Source organism: Podarcis muralis, chromosome 5 (genome assembly GCF_964188315.1).
Source record: "Podarcis muralis chromosome 5, rPodMur119.hap1.1, whole genome shotgun sequence".
Classification (NCBI taxonomy): Eukaryota; Metazoa; Chordata; class Lepidosauria; order Squamata; family Lacertidae; genus Podarcis; species Podarcis muralis.
In genome coordinates, this window is record NC_135659.1 from 81,457,414 (window position 1) to 81,481,378 (window position 23,965).

Below are 23,965 nucleotides of genomic sequence, written 5' to 3' on the forward strand. Positions count from 1 at the left end.
TCCGCCTGGTGCCTAAAGATATATAATGAAGGCGCCAGGTGAGCCTTCCTGGGGAGAGTTTATATGGGGAGAGGCAGCCCTTGAGGTATTGAAGTCCTGAGCAGTTAATCCAGGGATGGGTAATTTGCGGCCCTCTACATGTGGTCCGACAGCTCCCATCATCATTAGTCATGCTGGCTGGGGCCGATGGGAGTTGGAATCCAACATGCAAAGGTCCACACAGCTTTCCCATCCCTGGACTAGCGCAACATGGTATTTCAAGGCAGCCAGATGGCACCCAGGAACCCATAAAATTAGGAGTCAACTTCCGCTGCAGTCAGTCCCCATCAGAAGTATGCCGTCTCTGAATCTGGACGTTTCATTTCGCCACGGACAAACTGATCTTTCATGAATTTATCAAATCCCCTTTAAAGGCAGCAGACATCATTGCGCCTTGAGGCAGCAAATTCTGAAAGTAGACTACGTGGCTGCCTGACGTAGTACTTTCTTTTGTCTGTCCCGAAACGACTGCCAATCAATTTCATTAGAAGATCATACATTCCATGAACCGTGAATTCCTTTCCTGTTACCAAATGGAAGGGATCCGCTGTCTACAAAGGACAAGGCAGGATCCAGATAAGCAGCACTGGAGGCCACTTAAAAAGGGATGCTTTTGTTGTCCCTAAAGATTCTGTTTAGTATAATCTAATTACACATTTGTTTTTGCCTCTTCATTTATCATTATTTAACATTGTTTCTCCATCCAATCACAACCACCAGGGGAAATAAAAGTATCAGCCACAAAAAGATTAAGGAAAGAAGCTGGAGAGCGGCAGGCTCTCGGGTCTTATCCTTTGCTACACTACACACCTGGAATTGCAGCTGCTTATTCAGTTTCAGGCAAATTTGAGCAGTATAAAGGCAAAGGATCCTGGTGACCAGATGCAGGAAACTGTATGGCTTTGGGGCGGGGGGGTGACGCAACAGAACAGGACAGTTTTTGTTCTTAAAATACCACTTCATGAAGTATAGGGAGAGACAACAGTTCAGCGGCAAGAGGGCTGCTTTTGTATGTTTAGAGGCTGAAGGTTTCATTTCTGAGAATAGTAAAAAAAAAGGGGGGGAGCTACCTTGACCAAAGCTATTTACAGAATTGGCAGTTTATTAAGAAGTGTATGTCAGCAGCTTTACTGATGAGTAAGACTGCAATGCCAGCTACGCTTACCTAGGCATAAAGGTAAAGGGACCCCTGACCATTAGGTCCAGTCGTGGCCGACTCTGGGGTTGTGGCGCTCATCTCACTTTATTGGCCGAGGGGGATGGCGTACAGCTTCCGGGTCATGTGGCCAGAATGACTAAGCCGCTTCTGGCGAACCAGAGCAGCGCACGGAAATGCCGTTTACCTTCCCGCCGGAGCGGTACCTATTTGTCTACTTGCACTTTGACTTTGCTTTCGATCTCCTTGGTTGGCAGGAGCAGGGACTGAGCAATGGGAGCTCACTCCGTTGCGGGGATTCGAACCGCCAACCTTCTGCAGCCTAAAATATTGCTGAATAATATTCAACTATAGGTGGAGAGGGGGATCAGGGACATTCTTGGTAGCGGCACCCGCTCTGTGGAATGCCCTCCCATCAGTTGGAGGTAGTATAATTCTGGATACTAGTGTCTGGAAACCACAGGAGGGAAGGGTCTCTTGTGTCCTGCTTCCAGGTTTCCCCCAGGCATCTGGGTGGCTACTGTGAAAACAGGATGCTAGACTAGATGGGCCAGTGGTCTGATCCAGTAGGACTCTCCTTATGAGCATTATCAAATGCAGGTTCAATCTCAGCCTAGCTAAGGACCCATCCTCAAGGGCAACGTCTAGCTCTTCTTATGACTATGAGAACAAGAAGAAGAAGCATGTCTAGAAAGCTTTGGTCTGAACCAATGGGACTTGTCTTATGTTAACCCCAAATAACTCTTTAGACCAGGGGTGGGCAATACACAACCTGCAGACGCTGTTAAGACTACAGCTTAATCCCTGATCATTGGCCATGTTAGGTGGGGCTGAACCTGCTAAGTCCCAGTCTCAGCACAGTCAAGTCCCAGAACTCCAGACACTCCATGCACATCTTCTGGGTATACTTATGAGTAGGGCACCGGGAAACTGGTTTTTTAAATATCATCCTTCAGCATCACTGAACTCTTTCCATTTGAGAAGAGGTGACACTGGGGCGACAGGACCCAATGTCGATTTGTCGATTGTGATTGCAGCTCTGTGACTTTGGCAGCATTGTTGGAGGTTAAATTTAGACCATGACATCTCCTGGCAAAACTCAGCTCAATGTATTCAATAATTATATACACGCCAGAGGGTTTTCATCAAGACTTTCCCAGCTGCCCTTCATGCATAAGAGCCACAAGTATGAAAGCTATGCTTTCAAATTACCCGGTGCCTGAAGTGTTTAATTTCCTCTCTGGATGACATTGAGGTTCCTTCGCTGGATGAGGAAATTATCAGTTACATAATTGCAGGTGCAACCCTTGGAAATCTGAACCTGCACTTACCAAGTGTATCATGGTCACTAACCGTAGCCATCTAAAAACAGAATTTTTCTTATTCGGGAAATTCTCCCCCATTGATTTAGGGCCACTTCACATGTTGCCATATTTCCAAACAAACTGAAGGAATTACAGGATCACATGTGAGCAGTGGCGTAGCGTGGGGGGTGCAGGGGGGGCCGTCCGCACCGGGCGCAACATCTGGGGTTAGGGTAAATCCACGGGTTAGGGGGCGCAAATCCACAGGTTAGGGGGCGCAATCCACGGGTTAGGGGGCGCAAATTACTTGCCTTGCCCCGGGTGCTGACAACCCACGCTACGCCGCTGCATGTGAGCATATGACCACACAAACCTGGTGCCTTAAAATGGCCTGGACAATTTACACATCTGTTGCATTATAAATGGCCATCAAGGGCATGCAATATTTAATGCAATCTCAATCTTATCAACTGGATTGTGCTTTATAATTGCTCAGAAAGAGCATCCTGCAGAATGTCTTGAACAATGGGAAATATGCTTGCCAATTTATTTATGTTTCTGTCCGGCAGGGCTGCTTCTTAATGTGTGATTTTACCAACAGATTTGTTTGAATTTATCCCAAAGTGCTCTGGGGTTAAGAAGCATCTCTGGGATGAAAGACAGTCTGGGGGAAAAGTAGACTAAATCCTCTAAGGCCAGAGAGATCCAATTTTAAAAGAAACTAGAGTTTTCCCTTTTTGGTCATTTGCTTTGAACCCCTGTGAGTGTGGTGTGGGTGTGTGGGAGAAAGAAGAAGACATGAGAAAGTACCTTATCAAAATGATACATTTGCAAATAAGCATTTTAGCTCATACTCACAAATTTTAAGAAAACTTCTCCCAGTTCATGCTGAGACTGAGGTTCTGGATGCAAACAATATTCCAGAGCCGTCAGGAAGTCCTTGTGAACATCAAGTATATCTTCTATGTTGGAAAATAAAATCTGCAACATAAAGAAGTATCCATTAATAATAGCTAATGAAAGACATGATAGGGTCTTAAAATATTATTCTGATCCATCCATCCCAAACTATCTTTATTATCCTTACTATTTGATGATGGTGGTGGTGATGATGATGATATACAAGCCCAGTTGAGGCATCACACTAAACTGTACCTATTTAACTATGAGTTAGCACAAATGCTGAATTGACAAATTATGGATTGTGATTGCTCAGCAAACCACAAACAGAAACCATAGTTTGCAGCGGGTCTAAAAACCATGGTTTGTGATAGCTATGGTTCATTGTTCAGTGTGGCATCTGAGCGGAGTCACAGACCTTAAAACTCTTAACTGTCTGGACTCAGGGTACTTGAAAAATCACTTGTCCCCATATTCACCTGCCCAGCAGCTGAGATCATACTCAGAAGCCCTTTGTCAGGTGCCCTTGCAAAGCATAGCCTGATACTTCATCTGTTCTCTTATGCTTTATTATGGTTGTTTGCGTGTTTTGTTGTTTCTAAGTTGCTGTTTATCTTCCCTGAAAAAGTACCGGTAACACACAAATCTTTTAAACAAATGCACAGGATGTAATTCAATGTCACACTACTATGACAAACATTTCATTCTGAGCAAGTATTGCAGCTTGCCAGACAGAACTATACCACTCTCCTCCTCCTGTCCACTATTCTGGAGTTTATCTAGACCTCCTGACCTGATCCCGACCCCCCACAAAAAGCCACTAAGACATGGGAGGCAACGAGACATCAATTTTCAAACTTAAAAGGCAAGCAGAGCTATGAGCTAGACTTCTTGGTAAAACAAACCATGGTTTTGAGTTTCCACATGTAAAGCTGGCAAACCATGGCTTGGAGCATTTTTTCTGCTTTTGTTATTTATCCTCACAGCATTCATAAATTCAAAAATGCACCCCCTTCTTCATGCTACAGTGGCTCTGGAGGTGAAATCATGGTTGCCTCTCAATGCAGACATCCCAACAAACTAAAGTTAGCAATAAACCACGGTTTGCAAATCCATTTCATCCCATGATCTGAATCTGGGTTTGCCACCTGATCGCAAACAACCTTTTGTCAATTCAGCTTCCTTAAGCATGGTTTAGCAGGATGCCATGATTTGAGCAACTGTCCTCTCTAATGCTACTGTTTGTAATATCTGCAATCCCCTTCTCAGCATGTACTGGGCCACAGAGCAGAGGTCAGCTATGTTAATGGGTTCTGATGGGCCTTAATTATCTGTCTGGCACGCACTGCCTTCTGTCTTATCCTCAGCTGCTTGCTTCCTGCTGAAGGTGATCCTCAATCCAGCCAGCTGTCTCAAAGCCAGAGATGGCTTTGTGTTTACCAGGGTGGTTTTAATGAGGAGTTAAAACCTGTTCTGATTGCCCTAGGGAAATCTAATTTGTCATCCTTTATGTCATTAGTATTGTAACTGCTGGGCAGCAGAGATCTGCACTAAGCATTTTGTTCGCTTGTTTCAGTTTCAGATTATGAAATAACCAAGGCAGAAGACAGAATAAAGTGTTTGGTTGCCTATTTCAAAAGGCTATGTTCTGTCTGGCAAGCGACCACATTTATAGACCCTCTGGGAGCAGGAAAAGATCCAACACGTTGAGATGTTCCTCCATCATCAAACCCATTCAGCACTCTCAGTTCTGTCCGTGTTAATCATAAGAAGAAGAAGAGTTTGGATTTGATATCCCGCTTTATCACTACCCGAAGGAGTCTCAAAGCGGCTAACAATCTCCAAAGAGCATTAGGACGCAAAAAAAGTCCTACTGGCCAATTATTACCTAATAAAACATCCTGTGTCAAAGAGTGAACAGTCATATGTAGGTCACAAGCAGGGCACAAGAGTAACAGTCCCACACTATTTCTGCTATTAAGATATACACTGCCTTTGAACACTGAGGTTCCATTTAGTGATCATGGGTAACACTCACTGATGGACTTATCCCCCAAGAATGTGAGAACTTGTGTGGTTCAGAAACTGAACGAGGAGCAGAGAGATGCACTTTCAAATCTCTGCTCAGTTGTGAAGTTCACTGTGTGATCTTGACCCAAAAGCCATCTTACAGCCTTAAAGCTAGCTTAGAGGACTCTTCTGACAACAAAATGGGGATCTATGTGCAGTGAACTAAAAATGTAGGGTGGAATTCAATGTAGTGCCAAGTGCAGGTACGTACTCATGAAAGTCCTCATGCAGGACTTCCCACTTTACTCTCCCTGGTCACCCCCTACACTGCTTTTTGTAAACCACTTTGAGGGGCGAGGGTTCCATCAAGCACTATAGAAATTTTATGAAATAAAGAAATAAACTGTCCTGGTTGTTCCCCAAACCCTCCAGAGCAAATTTAGGGGGCACAAGGGGAGGAGAGAGGTGGACAGTCCTGCTGCCTGAGTGGACCTCATTCTGTGTATGCAACAACTGACTTGAATCTCACCCATAATAAATAAATGGAGAGGGAAAGTATAGTCTCCTTGTAAAGCTATCTAAACTTGATGTTTCAAAAGGATAAACTAGATACAGAATGGCAGATTCAATAGTAAATATGTACACAGTCATTAACGAAGAACTGGAACAAAGAATTCTGACTTTGACAGTTTTAAAATTGGTTATGAAAACTGGGGAAGCAAATCTTGTGGTCACAAAGCAGAGCTCACTGAAAATGTCAGCAATGAAAAAAGAAATAGCAATTTTTTTCATCGGCCAAAGAGCAAGGGGGATGGAGCCAAATGTAGTGTTAGATAGGATGAAGAAAGGGGATTGAAAGTAAAAAGCAAGTTTCATAAATCCATTTGATGAGTCTATGATGCGGGGATACTTAAGGAGTACAGTGTACTTTGATTCACTTCAAAGAAGATATTACAGACCTGGAAGAAAAGATATAGAAAAGGGCAACTGGGAGAAGAGAAGTTGCATTTGCCAAAAGGGCCAGCACAAGACATTTTGCCGCCTGAGACAAAAGTCAAGACAACAACACTGTCCCATTCTACATACAGAAGTCAACTGGACTGGTAGCTGATTATTATTTCAACACTGGCAAAGGGACAGCATCTTCTTCACTTCACTTGAGGTCAACAGGCTAGCTAGGAGTACAGAGGTATCTAAGAACCTCCCAGCAGGTGTCACCTGAGGAGGGTGCCTAACAGTAGAGCTGCCCCTCTTTGCAAAACCTTTTGCAATTGAAGCACTGGCCAAAGGAGTGGGGAGAGGGCCTTGATAACCTTGTATGGAATTGCAAAGGTTAGCTTCTTGCTTCAATGACCAAGTAGTGAAAAAGACCCTTTATTTTTACAAGAGCTTCTTAAATCCTCCCTGTGCTTTGGCAAAGAGATAAACCAAAAGCATCACTCTGCACCCACAAAGAGGCTGCAGGCAAAAAATGCATTCAATCAGTAGTGAACAGAAAATGAACTGATGTAATATGTGATTGCGGTGACAGATATATTTAGCACCTTTGGAGGTGATAAATCATTTGGAATAAAAGCAATGGAAATAATATCCATTAGCATTTTATCACCTGCTGCATCTGCAGACCAGAAAAAAAGCTTCACCTGCTGAACCTTTGCTTGTTCTCCAGGCAGCTGAATGAGGTCTGCAAGAAAAATGTTGCCCACCCGACCCAGATCTGACCCTAGAGAAAGAGCCATCAATGCCATGCACAGCTCCTCTCTCCAGGAGAGGAAGCAAGCATGAACTTCACTGGCTGCTGAGCAAAACAGCAACATCTAGCAGCATCTAAGGTTGAAATCCCAAGAGAGTCTGTGTGTGCCTTTAAATTATGCACACTGAATTTTGCTGCAATTCTCCCCTCCGTTTCCCCGGATCCTTTATTCTCCTCCCTAGTGAGTAGGACTCCAGGGGAGAGCACAGAGAAAGAGGATAGTTTTCCACCCTCTCTTGTAGCACTAGAACCCATGAAACTGAATGCTAGAAGATTCGAGATAAACAAGACAAAGCATTATAGAACTTACTCCGACAGGAGGCAATGATGGCCACCAACTTGGGCGGCTTTAAAGGAGGACAAATACATGGAGAATAATGCTAACAATGGCTACCTGCTAGCCATGATGGCTGTGTTCCACCTCCACAATCAGAAGCCTTATGCAAGTTGCTGGAAAGAGCAGGTGGGAAGAGTGCTGGTACATTCATGTCTGACTTGCAGGCTTCCCACAGGGATCTGGCTGGCCACTGTGAGAACAGCATGCTTAACTCAATGGGCTCTTGGCCTGCACCTGCAGGACTGCGCTTATGTATGCTTCAAAACATATGGTCAGAAGGGGCATACAATAGGACTGATGATCAAAAGAAGGAAACAAACCGCTAGATATGTAGTCAGGATTCACATCTCCCAGCTTGGAAATGCAGGCTTCTAATTTTTTGGTCAAAGAAGAGTGAGTGTTATGACCTCTGAAATTCTTCTCCAGCTCAGGTTTTTAATCCAAGCAGAAATGAATTCAACTCTTCTCCACGAGCCCCTGCACATTAGCATTCCTTCAAAAGCCATTCTACCTGCTCATTGACTGTATTTCCCAGGCATGTGGAGCTGCATACCAAGAAATGGAGGGCTGAGAGACCTCCCTTCCAAGTTGCCTTATTGTGATTTCTTAATGCCAGACTAGGAGGTGGGGGTGAGGGTTGGAGTCTCATAGTGGTAGGATAACTGGATCCTGTTGCATCCTTGATAGCATCAACATCAATTTGAATTGGCTGAGATCAAGCCAATAATTTTATCAATTTATCCAGAAATGGCTCATCCATCAGTAGAAACCCCAACACTTTGCCTACCAATTTAATATTGACAACTATAGGTACATCCAGTTAGACCTTCCCATTGGTCCCTGGGAGCAAATGTTTGCCTAGGGTTGCTACACATTATCATCATCATCATCCAGCCAGTTTTCAACAACTATGTAACAGGCAGAAAATAAGCTAAAGATTTCCCCACTGTTGCATCTCCATCCTAGGAAAAAAATTACCTGTTTCTTTCTACCTGCATCTTTCAAAGCTGAAAAATGCCTGTGCATTTAACATAACATGGAAGTCCTTCATCAGCAGTGGCTAACAACTCACTGACCAGTTGCCATGCTCTAAATAATTCACAAAGAGATTGGTACTCTGAGAGACTTACCTTGATGTTGTCCTCTGTTATGTATTTTTCAGCTTTGTCCACAGCACTCTGTCTAATTCGGTGGAGAAATGCCTATGGGGAACAAAAAGGGAAAAAGTGGGTTAGTGTCAGATAGATACTGGTGAATGGGATACTGTCCCACCAATCTCAGTCTGCCCTCAGCCAGCCTGCACCAACCTGCCTGCCTGCCTGCTTATACCCAGTGCTATTTTTCTAGAAAAGGGGGTGCCAGAACTCACCATGAACTCACCCTTGTTCTCTTAGAATGGCAATGGTGCCCACCTGAAAAGTGCCAGAACTGAGTTCCAGCGAGTACTGACTTTAAAAAAAGGCCTGCTTACACCCAATCCAGGGGGTAGATATGGTGGTCAATTCCTCCCCCATATTCTCAGCGTTGTCCTTGTAGAAGTCAGCAGGAAGGATAATGGGGACAAAACTCAAATTGGTTAGCTTTACCTGCCATTGGCTTTGAATCCACTTACTATTTGAGCTCCCCGATTCCTGTGGTACCTGTCATAATGAGCACCAGCAACCATGGACAGATATGGCTTCTATCTTTTGGGTTTTTTAATAACATCCAACCATCAAAATACAAATATGAGGCTTCTTGACACACAGGACAGATCATTTTGCATGCTCCAAACTATCAAAATAGGAAATCAGCCCTGAGTGCTCACTGGAAGGACAGATCGTGAAGCTGAGGCTCCAATACTTTGGCCACCTCATGAGAAGAGAAGACTCCCTGGAAAAGACCCTGGTGTTGGGAAAGATGGAGGACACAAGGAGAAGGGGATGACAGAGGACGAGATGGTTGGACAGTGTTCTCGAAGCTACCAGCATGAGTTTGACCAAACTGCGGGAGGCAGTGAAAGACAGGAGTGCCTGGCATGCTCTGGTCCTTGGGGTCACGAAGAGTCAGACACGACTAAACGACTAAACAACAACAACAACAATGCATAGCTTCACTAATGGGATGCTTTTCTTTAAAGCTGTTTGGGTTCCGACTGGCAAGAAGCAGCGCCCGTGTCTCTTTTCACTTAGATACCTAGTACCAGCACACCAAAAGACACAATTGTTTGTTTATTCTTTCCAAGGTTTCCCATTTCTTCCTCTAGACATGGAACTGCTCTGACTTGATTAGGCAAGCGAGAGGCCTGGCTCTCATCATGTAAAGAGATGTGTGTCAAGGAAGAAGGGCGAAAGGGCTCAACAGAGCAAGAGTGGGAAAGAGGAGGCACATCCCTGAAATAGAGGCACACTGAAGCTAAGAAGCAGTTGCCCGGTTTTACCCTGATGTTAGAGAGGTGACACCCGTGACCCATAAACAGCCACTTGATTGTAGTCTCTCCTCCGCAAACACTTCACTTTCAATGGTGCCTTTGTTTAATACGAGTTCATCCACACACTCTGAACATATGACTGCAATAAGTGCTGGGTTAGACCGCGGTCCCATCCAGTCCTGCATCCTGTTTTTCAAAAGCAGCAGCCAACCAGATGCTCCTGTGAACTCACAAGCGGAGGAGCATGAAGGAAACGGTCTTCCCTTGTCATTCATCCACATTACGGGGGCTCTCCTTTGCTTGTTCATAGTTCCTCCGAGGCCTGGGTCAAGTTCTTTTTGTGGGCGTCAATTATAGAAAATTATAACGATGACAACAACAAAAACCTGCCTCTCCTCGATCCTTCCTTCCACACCTGGACTGTTCTAATTGATCCCAGCAGATTTCCTCCCTGATGGCTGTCTGAGTCAGGCTCTTAACTTCTTTCCCCATAGAGAAGTGGGGATGGCATTGTTTGGAGCAGAAAAAGAACCCTTTTTCATGACCTTCCTCCTGAAATATCAGTGTATACATAAGAATACCAGGTGCTGTGTTATGCTGAGTCAGACCGTTGGTCTATCTAACTCAGTACACTGATTGGAAGCAGCTCTCCAGATTTTCAGAATGAGTTCTCTCCCACCCGTACCTGGAGATGCCCGAGATTAAACTTTGGTCCTTCTACCACTGAGATAAAAAGGTAAAGGGACCCCTGACCGTTAGGTCCAGTCGTGGCCGACTCTGGGGTTGCAGCGCTCATCTCGCTTTATTGGCCAAGGGAGCCGGCGTACAGCTTCCGGGTCATGTGGCCAGCAAGACTAAGCCGCTTCTGGCGAACCAGAGCAGCACATGGAAACACCGTTTACCTTCCCGCCGGAGCGGTACCTATTTATCTACTTGCACTTTGGCGTACTTTCGAACTGCTAGGTTGGCAGGAGCAGGGACCGAGCAACGGGCGCTCACCCCGTCGCCGGGATTTGAACCACCGACCTTCTGATCGGCTAGTCCTAGGCTCTGTGGTTTAACCCACAGCGCCACCCGCGTCCCACCACTGAGATACACCCCTTCTAGAAGCAAAAAAGGGTGGTGGTGGTGGTGGTGGTGGTGGTTGTTAACCTATTTCTCCACAAAAGATGCTTATTACAAGTTTTTAAGGGACTGTGTCAATTCCCTCTCTCCCCCTACCCTTAATTTTCCTTTCACACCAACTTACACGCTTTTTCATACTCAGTGAACCCCCCCCTTGAATACTCAGAAACTACTACATTACTAAATTAATAATACTGCCAGCTGACAGAACATTAAGTGACAGACTATTTCAGTGAGAATTAGTTTTTGATATTTTTACTTAAAATCTAGTGTTGGTTATTGGTTTCTTCTATTCTTGTTTTCTGTTACACAGTAAAAGGCGGGTCATGCTTAGGTCTCCCTTCAGATTTCTAGGCTCTGGATAGTTAATAATGAACAAACAAACAATAGCCAAAGGCATTGGACCAGCTGTGACATTCGAGAAGCTGGTTTGCAATGTCAAGATTAAACCCTAAATAGCATGTAGTGATTATGGGACTAAAACCAAGAAGATGAAATGTTACATCTCTCCTCTTCTCTCTGTAGGGAAGGGAGATAAGAGATAGCAAGTGAAAATGAAATCAGATAAACCCATCAAGGAGAAAATCCGCTAGGATCAATTAAAATAATCCAGGCATAACAGGAGGAGTGTCAGGTTTTTCTGTCTGTCATCACTAACTGCTTTGTATAATTGACTCCTACACAAAGAACTTGTACCAGGCCCTAGAGGAATTGTGTATGGGCAAAAGAGATTATTTACTCCCACGTGGGAAAGGTTTTGGGTGCAGTTGTTCTTTGGTGCAACCAACAATTGCAAAAGCGATTTTATTTGCAGCAAGTAAATCAAATTTAAGCCTTTTGCGTTTTGATGTGAGAACTTGTTTACGGATTGCAAAGAGCTCACACTACCTGGCCTGTGGGTCTATTCCCTCTTGCATCCCGTTGTCCTTTCTATATATACCCTTGACATTTTGCTACCTTTACATTTGACATGATGAAGAGTAGCATGAAAATCAAAAGCTTTACACACACACATTACATTTGAATTGTTTTAAAATACAGGGGGTGGGGGCGGGATTCAGGTGGCTGGTGCCAAGTTATGTAAGCATTTCTCCTCTGAAGCTGTCCCTATGCAGAAGCACCAAACCATTGTTTCTTACCCCTGTTCCTAGACAAACTCGCCTTTGCTCTGGCAACCACAACCAGCACTCATTGGCAGGGGACAGCTCCATGCAATGGCCTTTGATGTGCTTCTAATGAAAGCCCCTTGGGGATCCATCTGAATTGCAAGGTGGGAGAGATGTCAGATAGATATATATATAAATTCAGGTCCTGCGAATCATTGTGATATGGATATTTGTGTGTTCCACTGCCTTCTTCCTACACTATCGCATCCACTGCGGGGAATGCATTACAGTACAGTGGTACCTCGGGTTAAGTACTTAATTCGTTTCGAAGGTCCATTCTTTTTTTTTTTTAAATGATATTTATTAGAGGTTTGAAAATTACAGAAAAAGGAAAAAAGAAACAATAAAAAATTAAACAAAATAAAACAATACCTTACAATACATCAAAAAACTAAAGAAAAAACAAAAAACAATACAGCAAAACAACCAGAAAAAAAAAAACATTTAAAAACACATCCAATATTCCGTGTCTTTACCTTTCATTTACTTGTTTCATCGACCTCCTCACACCTCCCTTTCTAGTTCAATTAGCTATTTCGGCAAATCCTTTCCATCTTTCTCAATTTTCGTTCTGTAATTTAGCTTAAGACAATATAACCTTAAATTTTCCACTCGGAGGTCCGTTCTTAACCTGAAACTGTTCTTAGCCTGAAGCACCACTTTAGCTAATGGAGCCTCCTGCTGCCGCTGCACCGCCGCTGCATGATTTCTGTTCTCATCCTGAAGCAAAGTTCTTAACCCGAGGTAATATTTCTGGGTTAGCGGAGTCCGTAACGTGAAGCATATGTAACCTGAAGTGTATGTAACCTGAGGTACCACTGTACAGCGGTACCTTAGTTTACAACCATAATCTGTTCCAGAGCTCCATTTGTAAACCAAAACAGGTTGTAACCCAAGGCATGTTTTCACCAATGGGGCCTCCAAAAAAATTTGTTCGTAATCAAAAAAATAAATAAATGGGTTGTTATCCAAAAAAGGTTTGCAAACCAGGACACGCACTTCCGGGTTTGACATGCTTGAAATCCAAAACGTATGCAAACTAGACTGTTTGCAAACCAAGGTACCACTGTACTATGGCTAATGCATCTCAGTTCTCTGTCTTAGGTGAGACATGTCTTGAAGCCTGGAGTCAAGTCTTACTTAATAAAAGTGGTGGTGTGAGTGGCTGATTCTAAACTTAAGACAGTAGGTCTTCCTCTTATGTTAACTATGAAAGTATACATAAGACTCACTCAATCTGGAGAAATCCCATCAGCCTCGGCCAGCATACAGAAGGGCATGACCACATTGGCTACCCCTCCACTTTTGTGTGTATGCCCCAGTTGCAAGGCAAACAAGGAGGCTTGTTTTTCTTAAAAACCTGACTGACTCCTGTAATAATATAATATTTACTCGTGCATTACAACTTGCTCCGAAGTACAGGGAGTCTCCCAACTGACACAGACAGAGCTAACTCTCTCCCATGTCATGCATGTTTACACAAGGTGTAAATGCCTGAGAAGTCTCAGACGAGTCTTCAAAAAATCCAGGGACTAAGGGCAGGCACGGGGCTGGGGCGGGGAAGCCTGAGCTTCCCCGGACCCCAGCCCCCAGAACAGGCTGCTATCCACAAGCCTGGGGAGACCGGCGTGACTTCCCGCCGGTCTCCCCAGGCTTGCAGATATCTGCCCGAAGCCTGGGGTGCGCTGTTCAGCATGCCCCAGGCTTCGGGATGCAGGCTGCTATCCGCAAGCCTGGGGAGACGGGCGGGAAGTCGCGCCGGTCTCCCCAGGCTTGCGGATAGCTTCCTGAAGCCTGGAGAGCGAGAGGGGTCGTTGCGCACCGACCCCTCTCGCTCTCCAGGCTTCAGCGAAAGCCTGCATTTGCCCCATAGGACGCACACACATTTCCCCTTCATTTTTGGAGGGGGGAAAGTGTGTCCTATGGGGCGAAAAATACGGTAAATGCAGGATCTTGCCAAAATAAATAAAATAAAACAGTGCTTCTCAAAAGAAAAAGCAAATATCGCACACTAGAGTGAAAGTGAGAGAAATGAGAGAAAGTACTGGAATCAGTATGAGACACAGCAATGCGCTTTTAAAATACCGTACATAGTCAAATATGTAACAGTGCACAAGAAAAATACTACTGCAAATCTTGAGTAATGGCCTTTTGGGGCAGGGCAGAGAGAAAATAAGAAATAACTGATTGGGAAATGAAAGCAAACACTGAAAGAGCTTTTCCAATGCTTGGCAAAGTGTTGTCAATTTAAGTACCATAGCAAAAAAACCAAGAATACTTAGTAGGAATCTAAAATTTCGTAAGCATTTAAGGCTTTTCACAAGCATCATAGCAGTCATTATGATTTTGAAGTTGTTCAAAAGCTTTTTAGCTGTGCTAAGATGAAGGTATTTACCTGCCCTTGATTTCCAAAGCAACCCTATCAATGGTGGTGGAGAGGGGGAATTCGATGGCAGAGCTATCTCCACTGCCTAAGCACAGCTGGCTCGCTGTGCTCAGGGCAGGAGGAGAGCAGCTTTTCATTTTCCATTTCCATCCTTCCACTTTTTTTTCCTTCCCACGTTCCCTTCTGTTGCAGATAATGGGAAGGAACTAACTACACCAACTCCAGTGGCAGAGTTCATTTTAGGGCCTGTGGCTCCATCTTGGAACTGCTTCTTAACTTGAATACTTTAATCAAAAAATAAATCATTAAAAATAAATACAATACTCTTATAAGGTAGGTCAATCTGATCATTTCCACATTGGGTGTGTGCTTGTGCTGAACCTAAGCTACTTAATGAATTCATATGTCAAATGAAATTTGGGGTGGTAAGATTCCAATACGCAGAGCTTGTGCCATTGTGCAAGAGTCTGAAAAGACTTATTTTAGAATGAACACTATCACTATCTCCTCATCACTGGGATCACTGAAAGGGGCCCCCATTCTGCTCAAGGCATTGGCCCAAAGAAAAGCCATATCCATACACACTCATCTACCAAGAAAATAGATGATGGAACATACACAGAACTAAAAAAAGTATGTAAGTTGAAGCAAATTCAAAACACTTGAGAAATACTACTCCACTCCCCTGTGTATTGCATTAGAACTGAAATTTAGCCTGCTTACAGAAAATCTTTGATTTAATCCTCCAGGACAAAGCTTCCTTCTTGCTTTAAGTAGCTGAGCTACAATATAATTTCAAATTTGCACATATTGCAATGTATTAGCAGGTTCGAATAAGGTGAGCTCCCCCAACCTGCAACCACACACACACATATCTAAAAAAGCTTGCAATCCCCTTTGCATAGGATTAGCTTGGTAGAGTAGCATATTATTTACGTATTAAACCTGCTTTCCTCTCTACATATTAACTGTGCTTTCATCACCATACAATAAACAGACAGCATAGCACCACAACAGTGTTTTGTGCTCATCAACAAGCTTTGAGACTTTGCTTTGAAACTTTTCCGGCGGGGTGCCAATTCACACAGGAACTACAAAGGACTCCCGCTCCCCCCATTCTGGTCCTTCTCTCCTCTCCTGAAAGGCTAGAATCCTGCGCCTAGAAACTCTAATGCGCAAGCGGCAATGAAGCCAGAGGGATTTGCCAGCACATAACTGATGGCAGGCTTCCACCCATACCACCAACCCTGTTTTACTCTCCACAGAAGAAATCTAAAGCAGCCAAGATCAAACAATGGGTTTAAAATAAAATAAAAACTGTGAATTTACAGACTAAGGAGACTGCCAGACACAGATGGTTCCTGCTGTTTTCAAACGTCAATCTTCTTCAGCGTTTGCCAGCTATTGGGCCATCACTCCCTTTCATAACATCAGTTACATCACAATGAAAGCCGCACATGGCAGCGAAACTGGCAGTTCTCTGACTAGCACAGAGGGAAGAACCCCAGAGGATCCAAACAGCATCTACCCCTCCTTTCCATTGGGTGGTCTCAACAGCGACTGAAAGTATTCAGTAGATAGCTAAGCCCTTCTGAATCCAGCTGCCACGTCCCATCATCCAGGCAGGATATGCTAAGCATAGGGACTTCCTAATAGGTGGACATAAGAAGGACCTGCAACAAAATATTGCAATGTGGAATGGTCTTGTTCAGTTGTCGCTGGCTGCCATGCCTTCTTTCCAAACATCCCAGTCCCCCAACCTCTCAATTTTCCATCCCCTTCCCCAACAAACATTCTGTGGTCACCGAGCATGCGCAGTCTCCATTTGGCCATTTGGATGCACTTGAGTCCACTATTTGTATATATGACTTTCCCTAGCCCCAAGTTGTTGTTGTTGTTGTTGTTGTTGTTGTTGTTGTTGTTGTTGTTGTTGTTATGCTCTGCCCATCTGGTTGGGTTTCTCCAGCCACTCTAGGCAGCTTCCAGCAAAATATAAAAACATAATAATACACCAAACATTAAAAACTTCCTGAAATAATAAGAATAAGAATAAGAATAATCATGAGTTTGACCAAAATGCGGGAGGCAGTGGAAGACAGGAGTGCCTGGCGTGCTCTGGTCCATGGGGTCACGAAGAGTCAGACACGACTAAACAACAACAACAACAATAATAATTTGTATACCTCAGTGTGATCAGGCTATCACATAGAGGAAGGACAAAGCTCATACTGGAGTCTATGTTGTGGACAGGAAGGACTCATGCCATTCCTCCACTATATATTTATTCTTACTGTATTCTTATTCTTATTAGCTTTTTTCACAAACAGGGACCTAAAGCAACTTACAAAAACGAAACCGTTGTCTTTCATCACTGCCCACAGCTGGGGCAGTGAACTGGGGCCTACAGTTCTTTGTACATCATCATCAGAGAATGCAACATTGCTCTTAACAGAGTTAATTAGGAAAGATTAATCTGAAGCAACCCTGACTTTGTTTATTCACGGTCAATGCTAAGTGCATTGCTTTTCAGGTCTTCAGCAAAGTCATCTTTTGTTGTCTAGGTCCTGTCATCAAGGTCAACACAGAGCATGAGGGGGAGTGGGGAGGGGAGCACTTAAATGGTCCACTGACCTGGACATAACCTACAATCAGCTAACTTGCTGCAGGGAGCAGCCATGTATCTGTGAATCATGCATACCAAATGTACTTTTGAAATTGAGGTGAACCAAACCAAGGTATTGGGAGCATTTTCATCAGGTATGGAGTAGTATTTGCAGCCAAGCACCCCTGTTTGCTGTTAACTGCAAATTTCTGTCCAACTCCCACCCAAAGCAATGGCATATGATATTTTTATACACTAAAATAGGATTGAGGTATGGCTAAAGCCCCTGTTTGTTCTAAGTCTCATTCTGCCGCTGTTTCAACTGGGAAAGGGTTAATGGACATCCTCCCAGGTCTCAGAGGAAGAAGACGTTCATGGATACAAGAAATTAATTAGCAATGCAGCACAGATTTGCATCTGAGGAAGTCAGTGCTTGGGGTGGGGGTGATCTCCAGTGCACTTCAAGGGAGAAGTGTTAAGGCACTAGACTAGTCCAAAATTACTTCACTTTCATAACTGCAGTCTAGCAATATCTGCCCTGATTTGTTTTTTTAGTGTCCTGTGTTGGTATGATATTACTATTAGTATATATTTTACAATATAGTATATTGTAATATATATAAAATATATAGTATATATTTTACAACTACATAAACGTTAGGCAGGCACCCTTGTTCTACTGTTTTAGACAAAATCATTTCTATATAAACCAATCTATCTGCAAGGTTCCTGTGGAAAAAAACAGGCTTGCTGCCAAGTAAATTATGTTCAGGATTGTAAGTATGTTCAGCGTGGACTCAATTACCCAGCTTCTTGCAACTTGGTACCCTCCAGATATTGTTAGACTACAACTCCCATCACCCTTCACTACTGGCTATGCCGGCTGGGGCTTATGGGAGTTGGAGTCCAACAACATCTGGAGGGCCCCAGGTTGCAAAAGGCTAGGTAATTTATGACAGGAAACAGAATGAGAACCCTTGCTTCCTGTGCATCATATTACTTTCAAAGAACAGCTATAGTGGCTTATCTTTATAAAGAGCTGATCCACCCTCTGAAAAGGAAATGAAATGCTCGATTACTAAGAATTTGATGGCAGAAGTAGAGGACGGACGGACAGACGGACACACACACACACACACACACACACAATATTATGTGGAAACCATTATATTCCACCAAGATTTATTGGTCAACATTCAGATAGGGGCTTGCCCACCATCTTATGTTCAGCAAAATGTTGACACAATCCCACAAGTTTAGTTCTCTTGGGCAAGCTCTGCTGAAATGAACGGGACCTGCTCTAATGCACATCCCATACATTTCAGTGGGGCTTCGGCATCAATGCTTCGCATAGGGTGGTTTCGTTTGTTCTTGAATTAGTGACTGTGGTTTGTTGGAACAAAAAAACCCACCATAATCCTCGGTACAGCTGTAGCATTAAGGCAGGGCATCATGGATTGTTGCCTCTGTGCACTAGTAGGAAGGAAACAAAAAGTCCATAAAGGGGCATTCACAGTAATTCATTCACTGTGCTATGTGATCTGGACCACTGGAGTGGGTAACTCAATGTCTGGGTAGCACATCTTCAGAATGGAGGCAAGGCAGACCTCCTTTAGCTGAGAAGTCTTTCAACTCCTGTAAATTCCCCTCATACGAAAAAATTTGCATGTTAGGGAAAGGATAGCTAGAACCCTTTTTTATGAACCTCAAATGCACTAAAGCCAGCCTTGCTCCAAATAACAGCATCTGATTCTAACCAAGCTGGCCAAAGGGTATTCTCAATGGTGCCATCCTTTTTATGGAGCTTGGAGGCGAGAGTGGCTGGTAGGCGGTGTACAAGGCACCATCCAACCATCTTAGGGATTCCACTCCAGATCTGTGTAGGGTTTACTCCTTAGCCATTTATTCTCCCAAAGATATGCCACAAAGCAGCAGGGAACTTTCTTAATGTGGACACAAAGATTTATTTTCTCAATGCTGGGATTATGGAGCATCCTCTATCTGGTTGAAGGGAGAAAATCTAGAACCTGATACATTCCTTTCCCCCTCTCTCTATTAGATAATGTATCCTTAATATGGTTCATTTGGCTGCAGTCCAAATGCATACTGAGATCGCCCTGCTGTGGATTCTTCCACCTCAGAAAACTGGCAGACAACAGCAATCAGTTTATGTATGAGTGTCTGAAAGCTAAAAGATCGACCCATTAAGTGTAAATGGGAAAGCAATCAAAATCCAGGCTACTGTGCAAAAGAAGCTATTATATGAACCTCTTCATTCACTGGTAATATATATATATTTCCTTGCGTTGGGAAAGGAGCTTTTCTTGTTGTATATATATAAACACTAGAAAGAAACATTCACCACCCGGTACAGCCTTGGTGCACAAAAACTAACACTCAGGGATTTTCAACACAACCAGACAGACAGAAATACATAATTTTATTTGTATGTTGCTTTTCCACAGTTCGGGGACGCGGGTGGCGCTGTGGGTAAAAGCCTCAGTGCCTAGGGCTTGCCGATCAAAAGGTCGGCAGTTCGAATCCCCGCGGCGGGGTGCGCTCCCGTTGCTCGGTCCCAGCGCCTGCCAACCTAGCAGTTCGAAAGCACCCCTGGGTGCAAGTAGATAAATAGGGACCGCTTACTAGCGGGAAGGTAAACGGCGTTCCGTGTGCTGCACTGGCTCACCAGATGCAGCTTGTCACGCTGGCCACATGACCCGGAAGTGTCTCCGGACAGCGCTGGCCCCCGGCCTCTTAAGTGAGATGGGCGCACAACCCTAGAGTCTGTCAAGACTGGCCCGTACGGGCAGGGGTACCTTTACCTTTACCTTTCCATAGTTCAAGCAATGCTCAAGGCAGCTTACAACACCCGGCGTGGGGGGCTGGGAAGATACATAACTGCAATATGGCAAAAGTAGTCACAAACAATAAATAAAACATTTTGTAAAAAATACAGAACCAAGCTGAACCATTTCCACGTAAATCACAAGATCTAAAATGACCAAAAACCAACAACAGCAACAACCACCCCCCCCAAAAAAAACCCCCAAGCACCCCCGCAACCCAAGAGTCTGTTCAGCAGGCTCAAGTTTTTGAAGCTGGAATAAGTCCTAGGCCTAGTCAGGATCCTACAGCCTACATCTTTGCTCTTAGCCAGGTGATGTAATGACTACAATGCCAGTCCAGAACTGAGGAGATTCCTCTTCCAATTTCTGCTCATCCTTCAAGCTCACTGGCTGATCCTGGGCCTGTCTCTCCACTCACCTCACCCTAAGCTACATCTCAGGAGCTCCCTTGAACTCCTGGGAGATATGGAAGGGTAATGTGAATGAATGAATGAATGAATGAATGAATAAGAACAAGGTGCCTGGGCATCTTCAGAGTCTGTGGGGCTCAATTAAGTCTGACTGTGCTGTTGTGCATTATAGCTCAGGTCCTCAGAATCAAGACAATTCTACCTGCTCCTTGGTATAAACTCCGAGATCTGCAGGCCCTCAACTGAGCAATGCCATCAGGGACTCACCAGGATTGCAGACAACAGTCTCTCCCAGCCCTTCCTGGAGACTGAACCTGGAATGCTCTACCACTGAGCTACAGCCCTTTTTCTTTTACCAGATACTTTATTTATTTATCTACAGTGGTACCTCGGGTTAAGTACTTAATTCGTTCCGGAGGTCCGTACTTAACCTGAAACTGTTCTTAACCAGAAGCACCACTTTAGCTAATGGGGCCTCCTGCTGCCGCCGCGCCGCCGGAGCACGATTTCTGTTCTCATCCTGAAGCAAAGTTCTTAACCTGAAGCACTATTTCTGGGTTAGCGGAGTCTGTAACCTGAAGCGTATGTAACCTGAAGCATATGTATTATATTTATATCCCACCCTTCCTCCCAAAGGAGATCAAGGCAGCAAATAGCAAGTGAGAAAACATCTTCAAAAACCTTACTAACAGCCTGTTGTGCTTGACAAGAATACAGTATGCTACTGAAATTTCAAAAAACAAGCACTTTGAGTTTCAAATTAATGCCTGGTTCAATGGCCAGACAATTCTGTACGACAGGAATTTGCAAGGCACATGAATGGCAGGCTGCAGGTCCCTTGGCTTTGCTATCTTTGGCTGGTGACAACGGTAGCTAAGTACCATTCAGAAACCCTAGTACAACCAGAAGGTGAGAAAAGGATCAAAGCCAACTGCCATACTGTAGATCCTCTGAGTCTAAATGGGCTGTAGGAAGCCATTGACTGGCTGGGACAACCATTGCAATTTGGGTGGAAAAGGGTCACCAAACAAATGCACAGCTTAGCTCTGGCTTCCACATTGCTCCTCCTTGTTTAAATCGTTCAAATCATTTCCCGGTACCCTCCACTGCTTTTGTTTCAAGGGATTAAAGCAAAGCTATCCTCCCTCTCTTCATTTCTTTCCCAAGTGCCTGCTCTTGCAAAAACACAATCGTATCACATGCTGCCTCAAATGCCAGTTTCCTCTGGGTCAGGGAAAAGAATCAGGCCATTCTTTTTTAAAACATGAAGAGGAAGTTGAAGAGGAAAGAAGCCCGGTAGTGTACATTACAATGAAATGCTAATCAAGAATCTACCCTCTCCAGCATTCCCATAGATTTGGCCTCATTCTGGGAACTCCTGTTGGTCGCTTACTCTGATGTCTTGGCAGGGAGCCCAGCGTTCCTTTTGTGACTTCACAGGCTTTGTGATTCACTGGAGCCAGTCTGGAATCCAAGTCTCATACACCCTATGGGATGCATGCGCAAATTACTGATTCAGAATAACACCAGCGCTTCTTCGGAGCTTCATTTGAATCAGCACATGCTTCACACCACTGCAGTAAATGCAACCACAATTGTACTCATAGGAACACAGGAAGCTGCCTTATGCCTGAGTCAGATCATGGGTCCATCGACTATCTACACGGACAGGCAGTGGCTCTTCAGGTCTCTTCCAGCCCCACCTGGAGATGGTGGGGATTGAACTTGAGACTTTCTGCATGCAAAGCAGGTGCTATATCACTGAGCTATGGTTATCTGATGCCAGGCACTTCACCCATGCAATTGCAATATATGAATGAATGTGAAAAAAAGACATTAATCTGCATCACAAAATAAACATAAGGCGAAATGCTGGGGTGAGAGTCTACTTCATAATGTTAAACCGGAGTTGAGGCTGTAGAACTTCAGACTGCAAGTTGGGACTCACATGACAGAACAATCCTCCATGCAAAAAAAAGATTTCCACAATGAAAACTGGGAGGGGGGAAAGGTTCTTATCTAGCCTTGTCCCTGAAATGCCAATTTTCTATATCAAGAGAATCTTCTCTGCGTCTGGGAACATGCAATCATGGAAGTCCTGCCTGCATTCTAGCAGAATGATACTAGAAGCCTTGAAGATTAGAGAGACTCAATCTGGGTGAGCAGTTCTTCTAAAGCTACAATAGGTAACTGGGAAAGAAAAATACCAACACCCATTTTAGGCACTTCTCCAATTCTGGGGGACTCAAAGGCACACCATTTTGTCACATTTTGGTTGGCCAAATAAACATATTGCCCTAATGTGGATTCTGGAATTATTATTCTGAGTCAATATAGCTATCTTTACAAAAAGTTATTAGGCCTTGACTGGAATGCACAGTCAAGTACTCCTTCCCCTTCCCACTGTAAAGGTATGGCAACTTTTCTGCTCTGCCAAACCTACGGCACTCTTTTCTGAACAGTAAGCATAGCAGCTGTTCAGGGCCTCTCTGTTTTTAGGTCTCTAGAAACCGAAATCTTTTGCCATGAAAACAGGCTACTTGACAGCCACGGATTTTAAAAAGGTAGGGCTATTATCCCACTTCCCCAACTTCAGCATAGAGAACAGCCCCTTCTGCAAAAAGCACATTAACTGTGCAGTCTAATAATGTGGCACTGAGCTGACTTGCTGTGCTAAGCTGCCTATTCATTTAGCTTTCTATTCTGTGTTCTTTCTGGCTGTCCTTCCATTAGCTCCTGACAAGTAGCACCTACTTTCTGGCCAAGAAATGAACACAAGGAGTCCCCTTTGATGCTGACGATCCTAGAATTCAGACTACCTCTCCAGCTATCAGCTTCCCCCAATCTTCTCCCAAATGCCGCCCACAGTACATTCCCCCTGAGCTACCCTTTCTTCACCTGGCCTCCCAGCCTCAAAGAAACTCCAGATAGCCTTGCCAGCCCCAGATCTCCCACCAGAGCTTCCCAGGCCAAGGCAAATAGCTGATTTAACACTTCACTCCCCAATTTGCACACTGGATTGAATGTAGCCTTTGCAAGCCTCCTAATCGCAGCTGTGAGCTCAGCCGAGTGCCAGCCACAGCAAATTCACACACAGCGGTGCTTTTATTTGTAATGAAATATTTAGGGTGGAAAAATGCCCCTGAATTTAATAAAAGCAACACTCTGGGATTGCCAGGGATGTGTGGTATAGCCACCAAACCCCTTTCAGAATTCCCTACATCAAACTAAGCTTTCAGCCATAGCCAGCTAAATAAATGGTTTCATAATGAAAATAATAATGATGATGATGATGCATTCTGGGCATCAGCAAATTTCAGGACTGCACAGTCAGATTACGTTATATGAAACCAAGTAATCAAAATATTTTGATCTAATCATACGTTGCATTTGATTGATTAACTAGCAGATTTGGAGGAAGGTATTCTAATTGTATCTGGTATAAGAATGCAAAAGAATGACATGTTTGTGATGCCAACTTCAAAGAGGCATTACACTCCTTTCTCACACTCTTGGGGACA

At 44.1% G+C, this 23,965-nt stretch overlaps 1 protein-coding gene across 1 annotated transcript in view; it reads right to left on the reverse strand.

Moving 5' to 3' along the window:
• Positions 1-23,965, reverse strand: part of PREX1 (phosphatidylinositol-3,4,5-trisphosphate dependent Rac exchange factor 1) — a 232,398-nt gene that overhangs the window by 127,995 nt on the left and 80,438 nt on the right. Inside the window, exons 2-3 of the mRNA XM_028735152.2 lie at positions 8,630-8,701; positions 3,358-3,480 (exon numbers count right to left, since the gene is read on the reverse strand). Of these exons, the coding sequence (XP_028590985.2) occupies positions 3,358-3,480; positions 8,630-8,701 (195 nt within the window). The remainder of the gene's footprint in view (positions 1-3,357; positions 3,481-8,629; positions 8,702-23,965) is intronic.